The 13,904-nt window shown below is 34.0% G+C and overlaps 1 protein-coding gene across 1 annotated transcript in view; it reads left to right on the top strand.

The window, feature by feature from the left end:
• LOC106875720 (rho guanine nucleotide exchange factor 12) overlaps window positions 1–13,904 on the top strand; it is a 365,906-nt gene that overhangs the window by 341,370 nt on the left and 10,632 nt on the right. Inside the window, exons 24-30 of the mRNA XM_052968059.1 lie at window positions 915–1,027; window positions 3,273–3,296; window positions 6,531–6,700; window positions 8,615–8,761; window positions 9,312–9,391; window positions 10,036–10,161; window positions 12,196–12,313. Coding sequence (XP_052824019.1) covers window positions 915–1,027; window positions 3,273–3,296; window positions 6,531–6,700; window positions 8,615–8,761; window positions 9,312–9,391; window positions 10,036–10,161; window positions 12,196–12,313 — 778 coding nt within the window. The remainder of the gene's footprint in view (window positions 1–914; window positions 1,028–3,272; window positions 3,297–6,530; window positions 6,701–8,614; window positions 8,762–9,311; window positions 9,392–10,035; window positions 10,162–12,195; window positions 12,314–13,904) is intronic.

The following is a 13,904-nucleotide window of genomic DNA, read 5'->3' as shown; positions in this document are numbered from 1 at the left end:
ATAACAATAGCCAGTATACAGAGATGATTTGCTTTGAGAAATACTTCTATAAGTTTTAATAGATTGCTGGAAATCAGTTTTACTCATTGTATTTTTTATACAAGAGGAAAATAATGAAATCATATTGGAACCTTGTCAAAATAAATGCTGCCAAGTTTTGGAAGTCGGTGGTATTCAGAAACCATGAAGAAACTTGGTATTTAGCTTTGGAATAATGAATTTTTTAGGTAACAAGAACATATAAAGAGTTGTAATTAAATTAACACACACACACACACCATAGTTTCTATTGAGTTTCTCTCTACCAAATTTTACTCAATGAGATTGAACCTGAAAAGACATGGTTTGAAATCAACCTTCTTAACCATACAGTTATGCTTGCACCTATGTGCACACATGCACACACACACACTTGACTGATGCACACGAGTGTAGGCAGTACAATTTTAGCTCCTTTAAATGAAATATTTAATCATTGAATGTGTACATGGCATGTGAACCACACTGACTCAACAATAAATCAATTTTAGTTATAAGCCCAAGTTTGCTTCAGTGTGAAGAAAGAATTAGTAGAATTAAGTACATATGTCTCTGTGTTGTTTAACCCTTTCGTTACCATATTTATGTTGAAATACACTGCCTTTCTTTCAACTAATTTTGAAGAATTCAGTTAAATAACAGAAAATTCAGAGTAAAAGTAGTGAAGACTCTGCATCAAACAAGTGAAATATATGTTATTGTTATTGATTTTTATTTATGCCTTTACAAATGTGAATGGGTGTAACTGAGATAAGAGTTTAATATTGTTCTGGAAACAAAAAAATATTATCATAACCCATATTGATTTTATATTTTTGACTTTAACTTTGCTATGTATTGTATTTAAACATTTCTTCCTAATTTGTCTTTATCAGAAAGGTGATCGACGAACTAGACGAGCTAAAAGTGATGTGGATATGGATGAAAACACTATCAAGGTACTTAATAACTCAGGAAGTTCATCTACGTCTAGTCTACATTCTGCCAGGTTTGTTTAAATTTTACTTAATTGGTTTGTTTTTGCTACTGCTTTCATTATATATAAACAATTGCAACAATTTTTTTTCTTCTTTCAAGTGAAACTATTACAAATATCAGCATTATTCCTATCTGAAATCTATAAGGACTGATAATAGAAGTAGCAGTTGGCTCTGACTGATGAACTAATGTACAAATTATATAAGTTCAAGTTGAATGACAGCATGTTCTCCAGATTCATTGACTATACAGATGACCCTTTCAGTGAATGAAACACCAGCAGATCCAATCTTTGTCATGGCTGTGTTGATTTTATGCCAATGTGTGATGCATAGACAATGTAATGCTCATTGGCTAATTTGGTGCCTGGTGATGCTGAAAATCTCATTGCACAGTGACATCTGGGAGATTTTTTTTTAGAGTATGGTCCATGATCCAGTAGATGACATATTTGAAAGGTGTTGGAGATTGAACACAGTCCTGCTAAACATCTCAAAACATAGTTTGAAAAGAATAGCAATGCATATTTTCTTGTGCAAAGCTGTAGCGTGCTCTCAGTAAATTTAGCAGCTTCGTAGGTTTTCCATCTGTGATCTAGATATCTCAAAATGTGCTGTGATTAGCAGAACCAAAGACTACGATATATTCCAGAGACCAAGTGATGATTTGGTATAGCTTTCGCCCTGGGGAAATCTAAACTGAGAAAATCATTGAAGTGGAGTCCTCCGGCACCTCCTCTAGGATACTGTCAGAATCAGCTATCATTAAACTTTTGGACTCGGTTCCCAAATATGTCCAATTGAGACTATAGATTTTATCCATCTCATCTTTAGTCTAACCAGCAAGTTGGCTCGCTTGAGGAATCTGTCTTGTGATTCATTCCTGTGTCATTCTAATCACATGTCCATGGTAAGGGAACTGTGACTTCTCAATGTGCTTTTAGTGGCAGTTGAATCTGAAGAGGCTCTCTGATCTCTGAGCTATGCACCCTGTCAAATAACATTACTCCAGAGATCCCTCAGAGAAACCCCATTTCATTCACTTATGTTCATGATTGTACTCTTTTTGGTCAGTATTCAACATATATGACCATAGATGAGGTTAGGCATGGAAACTGAATTGAAAATAGTAAGTTTGCCTTTTATACTAACCTCTCTTCTTCTGAAGGTCAAATGCTGGAGCTGGCACATTACAGTGTCAGTACCTGCAAATCTAACATCCAGTCCAGCCACCTGCCTTTCATCATTCATGAATATGACCCTGAGACATTTAAGGAGAAGGTCAAAAACAACCTCAGTTGCCAAGGTTCAAAATAATAGCAGCTTCAGCATCAAGGATCATTTTCCTTGTTGATGGATACTTTCATGGTCGATTTTAAAACTTAACACAGTTTTTGTGGGTCTCTAATTTCATGTCTTGAGCAATACTGCTCATTTTTTTGGTCATATTACTACTGTTATTTTTGACATTTAACAGAGAAAGGCTCTGCTATGGATAACACTGTATGATTTTTCTGGGGGCTGAGAAACACCTCCAAAAATCAGGTGTCTATTAATGCTACAGCACTGTGAGAGCTGATGTTCTTGTTCTGCCAGTGACATGTGTTCTCCGAGAAGAGCATGTAATAAGTTTGTTACCTAGAAAACTATATTACAGAGAAAGCGACTTCTGAAGGCTTTAGAAATGCAAACTCTCATTATGGGTATGTTACATCAGCATTATGTAGATGTCACTTGTCTTTTGGAAGTGAGACTATTGATATTCCAACTTTATTCTTCAAAGTTCTTTGATCCCTGGTTGTCTACCACTTGTAGCATAGTAGTATTGATTATGGTTCTGGATGCATGGTGTGGTCTTTGCCCTCAGTGAGAAAGCTAATGAGTCATTCTTTTTCTTATACTTTTTGGCCAAACATATATGTGTAATTGATTATAAATACATTTAAACAATACATAATTAAGATTTGTAATTAGTACTAAATTAAATGAACAAATACTTTTAGTTGGATATCCTTTTTTTTAAGTAGTCAAGAAATTATAAAATAAAGCAACAAATATATTGACCATTTACCACATATACAATAATAAATAGAAAACTAATAATAAAATAAGCTTCAGCTAAATCTTCTAATTTCACAGTTAATCTTATATAAATAGTTACTGCTTCTCCAATCTAGAGAACATCTCATCTCACCATACTTTGTCTCACTAACTCTCTTTTCTGAAGTCATATCTCACTATTATTTGATTTTTCAGGAAAATTAGTGACAAGTTTTTTGGGTAGGTATACAGTCTCCTCTCTTAGTGCATTTTATATATTATGGCTCCAAAAAAAAAAAAAAAAAAATGTGCTGGCATATATTGTGAATGTTTTTTTAAAATTATTAGCAGCTTACAACAAGCAAGTATTTCTATAGCATTCTAGTGATACATTGTTTTGTGAAAAATGAAATAGCTTCATGTCTGACATAATAAGTACGCTATTGTTTCCTAGTCAGAAACTAAACAGTCTGACTTCTATATTTTCTGCAAATCATTTAGGGACAGGCATGGTTTTATGGTCGACAAGTTTGGTGCCCAACCACTTGGTTTCAGGTTTGCTCTCACTGTGCAGCACTTTGGATAAGTATCTTCTACTCTTGCCCCAGGCCAACCAAAATCTTGTGAGTGGATTTGGTAGACAAAAACTAAAAAGAAACCCATTGTGTGTGTGTGTGTGCTTGTTTACATTGGTGTTCACTTATTCAGAAACCATTGTTGTAATCGACACTTCTGCTGTCGATAACTTTGCTGTTCACTTCTTGCTTCCAAAGCTGTGTGGTAAAATAGATCCTTCACTTGAGAAGCAGCTAAGGGTCGGCATCAAATAGAGCTTCCAGCTGTTAAACCAGACTTTTATACTCTACTCATTTAACCCACACTGGCATGGTCTAGATGAGTACATGTTGGGGTATGGTTTCTTTTTACAGCCCCCCCCCCTGCTAACCTCTACTGGTTTTCCAAATAAAGAAGTTTTCATTCCATCTGTCTTTGAAAGCACAGAGCTACCAAATGATCTATTCACAAGGGAATGTCAACAAATGCCACCGCCTGCAGATCAATGATTTTGATGCAAAGTCCAGAATGTAAACACTTACACAAACACAGGTGTGAGTGTGTGTGGGTGTATGTGTGTTCATGTGTGTGCATCTACCAAGTTTACTCACAAAGTATTGGTTTGCCTGAAGCTATTGTAGAAGACACTTGCCTAAGGTAGTACATGGTGGGACTGAACCTGAAATCATGTGGTTACAAAGTGAAATGCTGAACCACACTCCATGCCTGCATATTGAGATGTTATTTCAATGTTTATTTCATATTACAGTCTTAAGCTAAATATTTATAAATAGTTAATAACAGTGCTCCAGCATGGCTACAGCCTCTGACTGAAACCAATAACAGAATAATAGGAAATAATATCTGAAACATAATGTTTTAGATAATTACTTTATGTTAATTGAAAACAAATGGCAATGCCCCAGCATGGCCACAGCCTCTGGCAGAAACCAATAGTAGAAAATGTCTCATAATGCTTTAGGTAATTATTTAATTAATTGGGAACTAAATCATCATGTGTGACAATTTTTTTTCCATATCTTCTACTTTATAGAAAGGATGTTTCTATAAGGTAGGATCATTTTATTAAACTGTTAAAGCTTTAAGAGAGACAATTTTCTAATTAATTACATTTAAAACTATTATCATACTACTACTTGTCATTAACTAAATTAGACTGAAGAACTACTGCAGAGATTGCAGGTAATTTTAACTGATAATTGATTTTAAAATCTTATTTAATTCACATTGCACTTATCACAAAGTTTGTTTTTTTTAAATCAAAACAATATTCAAAAATATTCTTTGAGAATATGTCATCTTCTTAATGGGAACAAGGTACACAATTCTTTAGCACAATCCACAAAATGGTTATGTCATGGCTAAGCCTAACATGCTGTCTTCACACTAACCTTCCAAGAGATTATTATTTGTATTGATATTGTAAAAATGGTTCTGAAATGAACCTAGATTAACATACCCCAAAGTAGGACTCCTCTAACATGGCCACCTCCTGATAGTTTGCAGGCTTCTAGGTTTCATATGCAGTTCATCCTAGGTTTGTTCAACATAAACACTTTACCCTCAGATTGTCTGTCAGTGCACTCCTTGTCCTCTCTCATTTTCTCTCTCCCTCCCTCTCTCTCTCTCTCTCTCTCTCTCTCTCTCTCTCTCTCTCTCTCTCTCTCTCTCTCTCTCTCTCTCTATCTATCTGTCTATCTATCTATCTATCTATCCATTCCTGCTATAGTCTATATGGTAGGTATTGACCTTTAGTCAATAGTCAAATCTTGAATTAATTTAGATGAGATGTCTTTACTCTGACTGTCACTCACAAAGCTTTACCAAAACAGGTGAACTGTTAAATCTTAGTTGCAAGCTAAAACCATTCAATCTAACACTGCCAATGTTTGCACTTAAGGTTATAAAACTCACCATCTTTGTCTATGTTTTAAAAAAATTAAAGAAAGCATTTTTGCTACTGCTGTTTTTGAAATGGTTAAATTTACAGAAATGTCTTAAGTTTCTCTTCAGATGATAAATAGATTTCAAAGTTTTGATATTAAAGCATTGAAATACCTGAAGTATTGCATTGTATAAAAGGAACAGTAAAAGAGACAATATTCTATTTTATGATCTTTTGTATTAATGCTGTCATGACTTTTAACTTGATCCAGTTGACATCTGGTTCACTGCCATGAGAAGTTTTGAAGAAATTTCTATGCAGATTGAGTCCCTACCACCTTCTGAGTCACATAGATGTATCATAGACAAAACAATCAAATAAGAAAATACGGTGCCATCTATCAGGCCTTAAGAATCTTTTAATTCCTCATATTTACAACAATAATCAACCAACATAGACTTTTTAAATTAACTTGTCAATCTGAATATTAAAGTAATTCTTACAAACATATATTTGAATGTTGTTTGCTTGTTTAATGTTTATTTTTCCATGTTATTTGTATTTACTTTTATTTTCTATTTTTAGAAATAATACATTTCTAAATCTCTCAGAGAGATTTATGCAGTAGTGATAGTCCCCTGAAGGGAATAATACTACTGTTGGTTAGACCTAGGAAGCTGCATCGCTTCCTGTCGGCCTTAACACATTTCCTGTGCCCTTGTAAACATAAAGACACAGGAAATGTGTCACGGCTGAAAGGAAGCAGTGCAGCTTCCTAGGTCTAACCAACAGTAATATTATTCTCTTCAGGGGACTGTCACATAAAGTTGACAGCATACAGCTATTTTATTTTCTAATTACTATTTTACTGAAATAAACATTTTTGAGTTTCTGCCGCTTCTTGTTGAGGGGCCAAATTTAGCTTACTGCACTCATAAAGTGAGGAGACCTATCAATTTCCTCTTTGTGAGTCTTGGAAACCCAATTTATGTCTCATCTTTCAATTCATACAGGAGTTCAGACAGCCCCTGCAATTCCAATGATGCTGATAATGAAGATACCATGGTGGATGATTCTGATCTTGAAGTGGAACCTGAGTTACCTCATCTTACTAAAGTGATATCTGAGGATCTTTTGCGTAAAATGAAACCAAAAGAAAAGAAACGGCAAGAAGTTATAAATGGTAATAACTGGGTTGTTTTTCCAGTATTTATCAATGTTCCTCGTTATTTTGCATTTGCCCTTCTGTGCTGGCGTAGGTTGGGCGAAGATTTTTTGTGGCTGTTTGCTACAGCCACATGGTCTTCCTGATGCCAGACTCTTCATCTTTAATAGCACACAATGGTATATGTTCTACAACCCAGAACATATGCCAGCAACATTATTTTTAAAGAAAGCATATCCAAGGGAAATAACTCAAATGAGTCAATAGCATAAATTTATTAACTTCTCTCAGCACCTAAAGTCATTACTATCTCCTATTCTCTCTTTCAGTACTGGAGGCTTTTTCACCTTGTGAGTTACAAGGCAATCTCACAAGTGCTGGTGGCACATAAAAAGCACCTAGTTCTCTATTAATTGGTTGGCAAATCAAGCTGAGACAACACAGGGTTTGAAGGGACTCCTTAGTCCTGCTGAGTGTAAGACAATCTTTATATTGCTGGTGTCATGGGAAAATGCATCAAGTACACTTTGTAAAGTGGTTGGTTTTATCAATGGTGTCCAGCTGTTGAAACCATGCCAAAAGTGAGACACTGGAGCAAAGTGTGGGTCTCTAACTTACTGGATCTTGTCAAACCATCTAATCCATGCTAACATAGAAAGCAGATGTAAAATGATGAGATGAATGTTCAGTGCAAAACAAATTATTTTAAGTGAAATTTCCAAAAAATCTAGTAGTAATTGCTAGTGAGACTCAAAGAAGAGAAAAAGATTCAAAGAAGGGGAAAACAATTTTGAGAAATTAAGAATTAATCTCCCAAAGTTAATTGACATGCTTATGAAAAGTTAAAGCCTGATTTTTGTCTGTAGGCAAGGGAGAACAATTATGGACATGCTTCAGCCAATTAGACCTCAGCAGTGTATTATAGTCTACTCAAAGTTGCTTGATCAGTTGACATAGGCTTTTACTTAAAGAAAAAGAGTTATGAGTTATTTTGGGGTTTGTATAACTTGGATGTGAAGGTGCATTGCTTAGTGGTTAGGGTATTTGGCTCATGATAGTAAGGTTGTGAGTTTGATACCCAGCAGTGCATTGTGCTCTTGAGCAAAACACTTTATTTCATGTTTATCCAATCCATTCAGCTGGCAAAAATTAGTAGTACCTGTATATTTCAAAGTGGCAACCTTGTCACAGGCTGTGTCTCGCTCAATCTGCCTGACAACTATATTAAATGTACATGTGTCTGTGGAGTGCTCAACCACTTGCACATTAATTTCACAAGCAGACTATTCTGTTGATCAGACCAGCTGGAACCCTTGTAACTGATGGAGAACCAGTTTTTTTTAGCTTTAGTTTGAATAACTTGCATATCGTCATTGCTTTGATATTTACTTTTCCACATTAGCATGGGTCGAATGAAACTATTTTGAGACAGATTCCTCTAATGAATACTCTTTCTATTACAAATGCTTGATTGCTTTCAAGCAGCGTAATATTTCTCGTTGTTTATTGAACAATGGACAGCCTGAACATGCTTTTGTGGCGAATTGTAGACAAATGACACCATTTTTTATGAATGAACACGTTTGTTTACTACCAGTGTGCACATGCCCACTAGTAGTAAACATATACACAGATTGGAGTCTGGTGCAGCCCCACCCCTGGCTTGCCAGCTCTGGTCACACCGTCCAACCCATGCCAGTATGGACAATGGACTTCCCCTGTGAAGTACACTATATCCAATTCCTCTTGTACACATTTTTTCTGTAGGTTTCATTTGCACACCCATTGTTGCATACTCACCTGTCTTCTGTCCAATCTCTGCATGTCCTCTGAAATCAATATTTCACAACTGGAGTGATTAAGAAGTTTTTGTAGTTGCATTGCAAGTGTTTTGAGAAATAAGTAATGTTAATTCCCTTTTTTATCTTTCAGAACTCTTTTATACAGAACGTGCTCATTTGAGGAATATGAAAATTCTTGATAAGTTATTTCGCAAACCTATGATGCAGCGTGAATATATATCACAAAATCTTATAGACTCTTTATTCCCAAACCTAGAAGAGTTGATAAAACTTCACAGTAAGTATTCACAAGCTTATGTTATCATTTTTAATATCTATTTCTAGGAAACCTGCAGTAATTTTCTTTTGTCAATATTTACTTTATGTTTATTGAATTATCAGTGCATGTGGGATGTAAGGGGAGAAATGAGGATGTATCTTTTTGTTTTTTGGTCAAGAAGGGAAACACAGTGCCATGATGCTTCACAGGGCTTTCAAGACTAGTGGAAGGGAGGAAGAGAGGTATCATCAATCTGGGTACAATATCCAGAGATCATCATCATCATCATTTAATGTCCTCTTTCCATGCTGACATGGGTTGGATGGTTTGACAGGAGCTGACCAGACAAAAAAACTACACCAGACTTCTGTGACTCCGTTTTGGCATAGTTTTTATGGCTGGATGCCCTTCCTAACACCAACCACCCTGCAGAGTGGACTGAGTGCTTTTTATGTGGCACCAATACCAGGTATCTGAACAAAATCGATATTCAATGTGAGATTACAATTTGTTTGGTTTTTCTAATTGAAATACAGTATTTAGTCAACTATTGTTGTTGCTTTTGTAGAGTCATTGAATGAAGAAATGAAGACCAGGAGGAAAGAGCATCCTGTTATCTCTGGTGTTGGGGATATTTTATTAAGGAGGGTAAGTTTACTTTTATGTAGCTCTATTCTGTTATTGATATGACTGTTGTTTTGCAATACATCAAAGGAAAGATTTTCCTTAAATACATTTTATTTTATTTATGACAATACCGACATATGCATACTATGCAAATGTAACAGCACATGAAACTGAACTTTAATATCTATACTGTCAAGCATGCACAGACTGTTAAAATCTATGCTAGTTGATACTTTTCCTTTGATTTTAAGTATACCAACAATATTCACTTAATGTTTGGTTTCTTGCAAAGTTACATAAATTATTCATTGATGAGCTGAAATAGCTGTAAAAATAAGGCTTAATTACATCCTGTAAATTGTATATGTAACTTTTCATATATTTCTTATACCTGTTATAGTTTATCTTTATATATATGTGTGTATGTATGTGTGTTTATATTCACATTTTTGCATTTACTATGTTCCCTAATAGAAATTATTTTATACAGTACTTGTTATTGAGTTTGTTTGGTTTTTTTTGTTTTTTTTTTGGGTGGGTACAGTTTCAGATAATATTATTATCATTTATTTAGTTTGAATGATAAAATTGTGTTTGTTCATTTTACAACTGTAAAAACAATCTTTCTCTTATTAATCTAAGTTAAATATTGATCTATTAAATAGTTTGATGGTGAAGCTGGTGAACATTTTAAAAAAAACTGTGCAATCTTCTGTCGAAACCAATCTTCAGCTTTAGAATCTCTTCGGTTAAAACAGAGAAAAGACCAAAAATTTGCACAGTTCTTAATGGTGAGTTCATTTTTGTCATTGTCTTCATCATCATCATCATCATTGTCTCTGTTGTTATCATCAATGTCATGGCTGTTTTTTTTCATGCTTGTGTGGGTTTGCTAGGTCATTTCCAGTACATCATTTTGCCAATTGCTGTGGGTCTTTTTGATATCCTTTATGAATTCCAGCTTCTTGAGATCAGCTTTCACATAGTTTTCCTTTGTGTTTCTCTGTCTTCCCCATCTCTAAGTCCCTTTCCACTTGGGTCTCTGCAGTCTTCTCCCTCTCATGATTATCATTTTAATACTTTTGTCATCAACCCACCTGAGACCACCCTTCTTGTTTTAAAGTGATCTAAGTTAAAATATTTTCTCAGAATCCCATGGTAATTTATTTTCCAAATATCGTTTTAATAATGTAAGTTATTTTTCTAAATTTGTCATTATTTTCGAAACTAATTAAAACAAACACAGTGTACTTCAACGTAAATATGATGACAAAAGGGTTAAGATATATATGATGGGGTGCTGAAAAGAGCTTAGAAAAACTGGAGGACTGATGCAATAAGTGTGTGAATCTGAGAGGGGAATATGTTGAATAAATCATAATTATCTGATCCTACTCTATTTTCTTTTACTGAAAGCCAGGAACTTTTCAACACCCTCATATTCTAGGCTGTTGTTAGAATCATATTTTCTGCACTGAGAACTGATAGTTAGTGGTTTGATTTACTTACAAATGACTATAATGTCAAATATGATTATTGCAGTGAAATTACTGTCAAGAATTTATATCATTATACTCCTCCTAATGCATGATTGATTGGAGAATTGTTTTTTGCATTACATCAAGGGAAATGATTTCTTTAAATATATTGTATCAAGACACACACATGGAAGAAACACATTATATATTTATTTATATATATATATATATATATATAATGTGAACTTCTAAGCAAATGTCAAAATTACAGATGGAAAATTGAATGCAGTGAATATTCTATGCCAAGATGTATTTAGGGAAGTTTCTGATAGTCACATACTTGTATCACCAGCTTATTTATGATTGGATATGTTATATATTATCCTTTTTGATACCATCTCATCTGTGATACAAACTTCCTGTTTGAATGGATATAAATTAAAACCTCTCAAAATTTCTCATAAATTTATATTTTAGACACTAGCTTAATAATGACAAAGTTATTCTACTAAATTCTTCATTTTCAAAATTAATTGAAACAAAGGCAGTGTATGGTTACAAAAGAATTAACACAGATGCATAGAGAACATAGTAATATTGTACCTTATAATATGTTATATAGTACCTTAGGTAATCAACATACACACACATGCACATGCATTGTGACTGTAGTTGCGAACCTAATTTCCTAACCATGTGGCCTTGAGTTCAGTCCCACTGCACAGCACTTTAGGCATGTGCCTTCTACTATAGCCCTGGGCTGACCAAAGCCTTTTGAGTGGATCTGGTAGATCTTAGTTGAAGACTGTTGTATGTGTGTGTCCTAATGTGCACTTCTGACTTGACATCATGTGATGGTTGTAAACATGTGTCACTGTCGAACAAGCAATGTTGTTCATTTCCAGTCTTCCATGAAAAGCATGTCTAGTCATGAAGAAATATTGCCTTGGAAACAAATGATGATTGGCAACAGTAAGAACATTTGACCATAGAAAATCTGCAACAACAAATTCCATCTGACCCATGCTAGCATGGAAAATTGAGCATTAACTGTTCATTATATGTATGTAGTATAGTACATTTACATGTTGATTACCTAAGTTTCATCATTATCATTTTAATAGTCAATTTTCCCTGCTTAGGTTGGGTGGAATTTATTGAAACAGATTTTCTTCAACTGGATGTCCTTTCTGCATTAAATATTGTTATTAAATAAAATACTACATTGATGTCATTAGAGGTATTACTTACCCCATATTACACCAACAGTCTATCTGAATGTAGACTGTAATTACTTTTTCATTATCTTTGTTAATTATTTTTACTTTATTGTTCATTAATTTGCAGGAATCTGAATCTAGTATCATGTGTCGGCGTTTACAGCTAAAAGATCTCATTCCAGCAGAAATGCAACGTCTTACGAAATACCATCTACTTATTGATAATTTACTAAAATATACCACAAGTAAGTCCAACTTTTGTTTTCTTCTTTATTGTTGGTAATCACGGGGTTAAGTATCTCCTTTTTTATACAGGATATGATCAAAACAACCCTCCAGGTTTGTCATTCTTTAGAAATGTCTCAACAGAAAAGGCACAATGTACAGTGGTCCAACTGAAAAAAAACAAGCCACTAAAACAGCTACATGAAAACACAGTCACCACTTGTCTCGCTTCACTAAAGCCTCATCAGTGTCTGTGTAAAATATAAACTTTCATCTTTTGGTATGATTTCTACAGCCAGGATACCCTTTCTAACACAGACACCCACTTTTACATAACACACTGTGCATTTTTCATGGCACCAGCACTGAAGATATATATAGCTCATGTCCTCAGCTCAACTAAAGATGAAAAATAAAATTGAATAAAAATGATTTCATGTATATAGGCTGACTGTGAAATATTATGAGTTATTCAACAACAATAAATTGTTGGTTATTAAATTCAGCTCACATTTTAGCTAATAAATTTTAATGGTTAGAGTAATAAACTGAAGATGTGGAAGAATTTTATTTTATTTTCTTGTGAAGGATACTACTCAAACCATTAATGTTTGCTACTTCTCCCAATGCAATAACTGTCTATATTTACATTAGATACACGTTTGGCTGGGGTTAAATATAGAAGATTAGATAAGAACAGACATCATGTGTTATATTTGGTTTATTATATGTATATTATATGGTTTATTATATATTAAAAATATATATAGAAAATCTTTAAAATATCCCACTCACACTAGATGTGGAAAAATATATGTTAAAAAGAAGAAAATGCACTATTCCTTTTACAGTGCAGTTAATTAATTCCAAACTATATTGTTGCAATCATATTATTTCAAACTACAATAATATGTGCTGAAAAACAGATTATGACAATCAAATCATTTCAGTATACATTATTACATATTCCAAAATTTCATATTGTTCCAAAATGTGGTCTTCCTTCTGTAACAACATGGCTCCAACAGCAAAAGTTAGCAGCAAGGTTACTGGAGACCAGACTAGCAAGCCAACTTACCCAGAGGAAAACAAAGAAGTGCACAGCAAGGTGTCTTCAAAACACATCTTGTAGAATGCAGTTGTTTGTTAATTAGTTTCACTCTAACTAACTTCTGCTTACTACTTTCTACGCATAAAGACTAGCCCTCCTTATATATGCGAACATTAATGTAAAATCTTCTAAACAGTCACATGATTTTGTAACTTTTAGAACTTTATTCTTAACCCTTTCGTTACTATATTTCTGACCAAAATACACCCCTCATGAGTTTCAATTAAATTCTAAAATAATCATGAATTTAGACTAGTCTCATTAAACACCTGTAACTTTTTTATTTATCAACATATTAATGTGATATTTGGAACATAATTAAAGAAAGGGTTCTTAATCAATTCTATTGCATAATTTTTGTCTGAAAGTTCTCCACGTACTGGGGTACTGCTAGTGTCTCTCACATGTAAATATTGGTTCAGCTTCACGAATCGTACTTGTTCATAATACTGGAAGTATATTCATCGCCAAAAGGTTCCTGATTGCTCCAGTAATTTGTT

The sequence above is a fragment of the Octopus bimaculoides genome, chromosome 5, assembly GCF_001194135.2.
Source record: "Octopus bimaculoides isolate UCB-OBI-ISO-001 chromosome 5, ASM119413v2, whole genome shotgun sequence".
Classification (NCBI taxonomy): domain Eukaryota; kingdom Metazoa; phylum Mollusca; class Cephalopoda; order Octopoda; family Octopodidae; genus Octopus; species Octopus bimaculoides.
The sequence above is the reverse complement of the archived record's forward strand: the minus strand, read 5'-3'. Positions and strand labels throughout refer to the sequence as shown.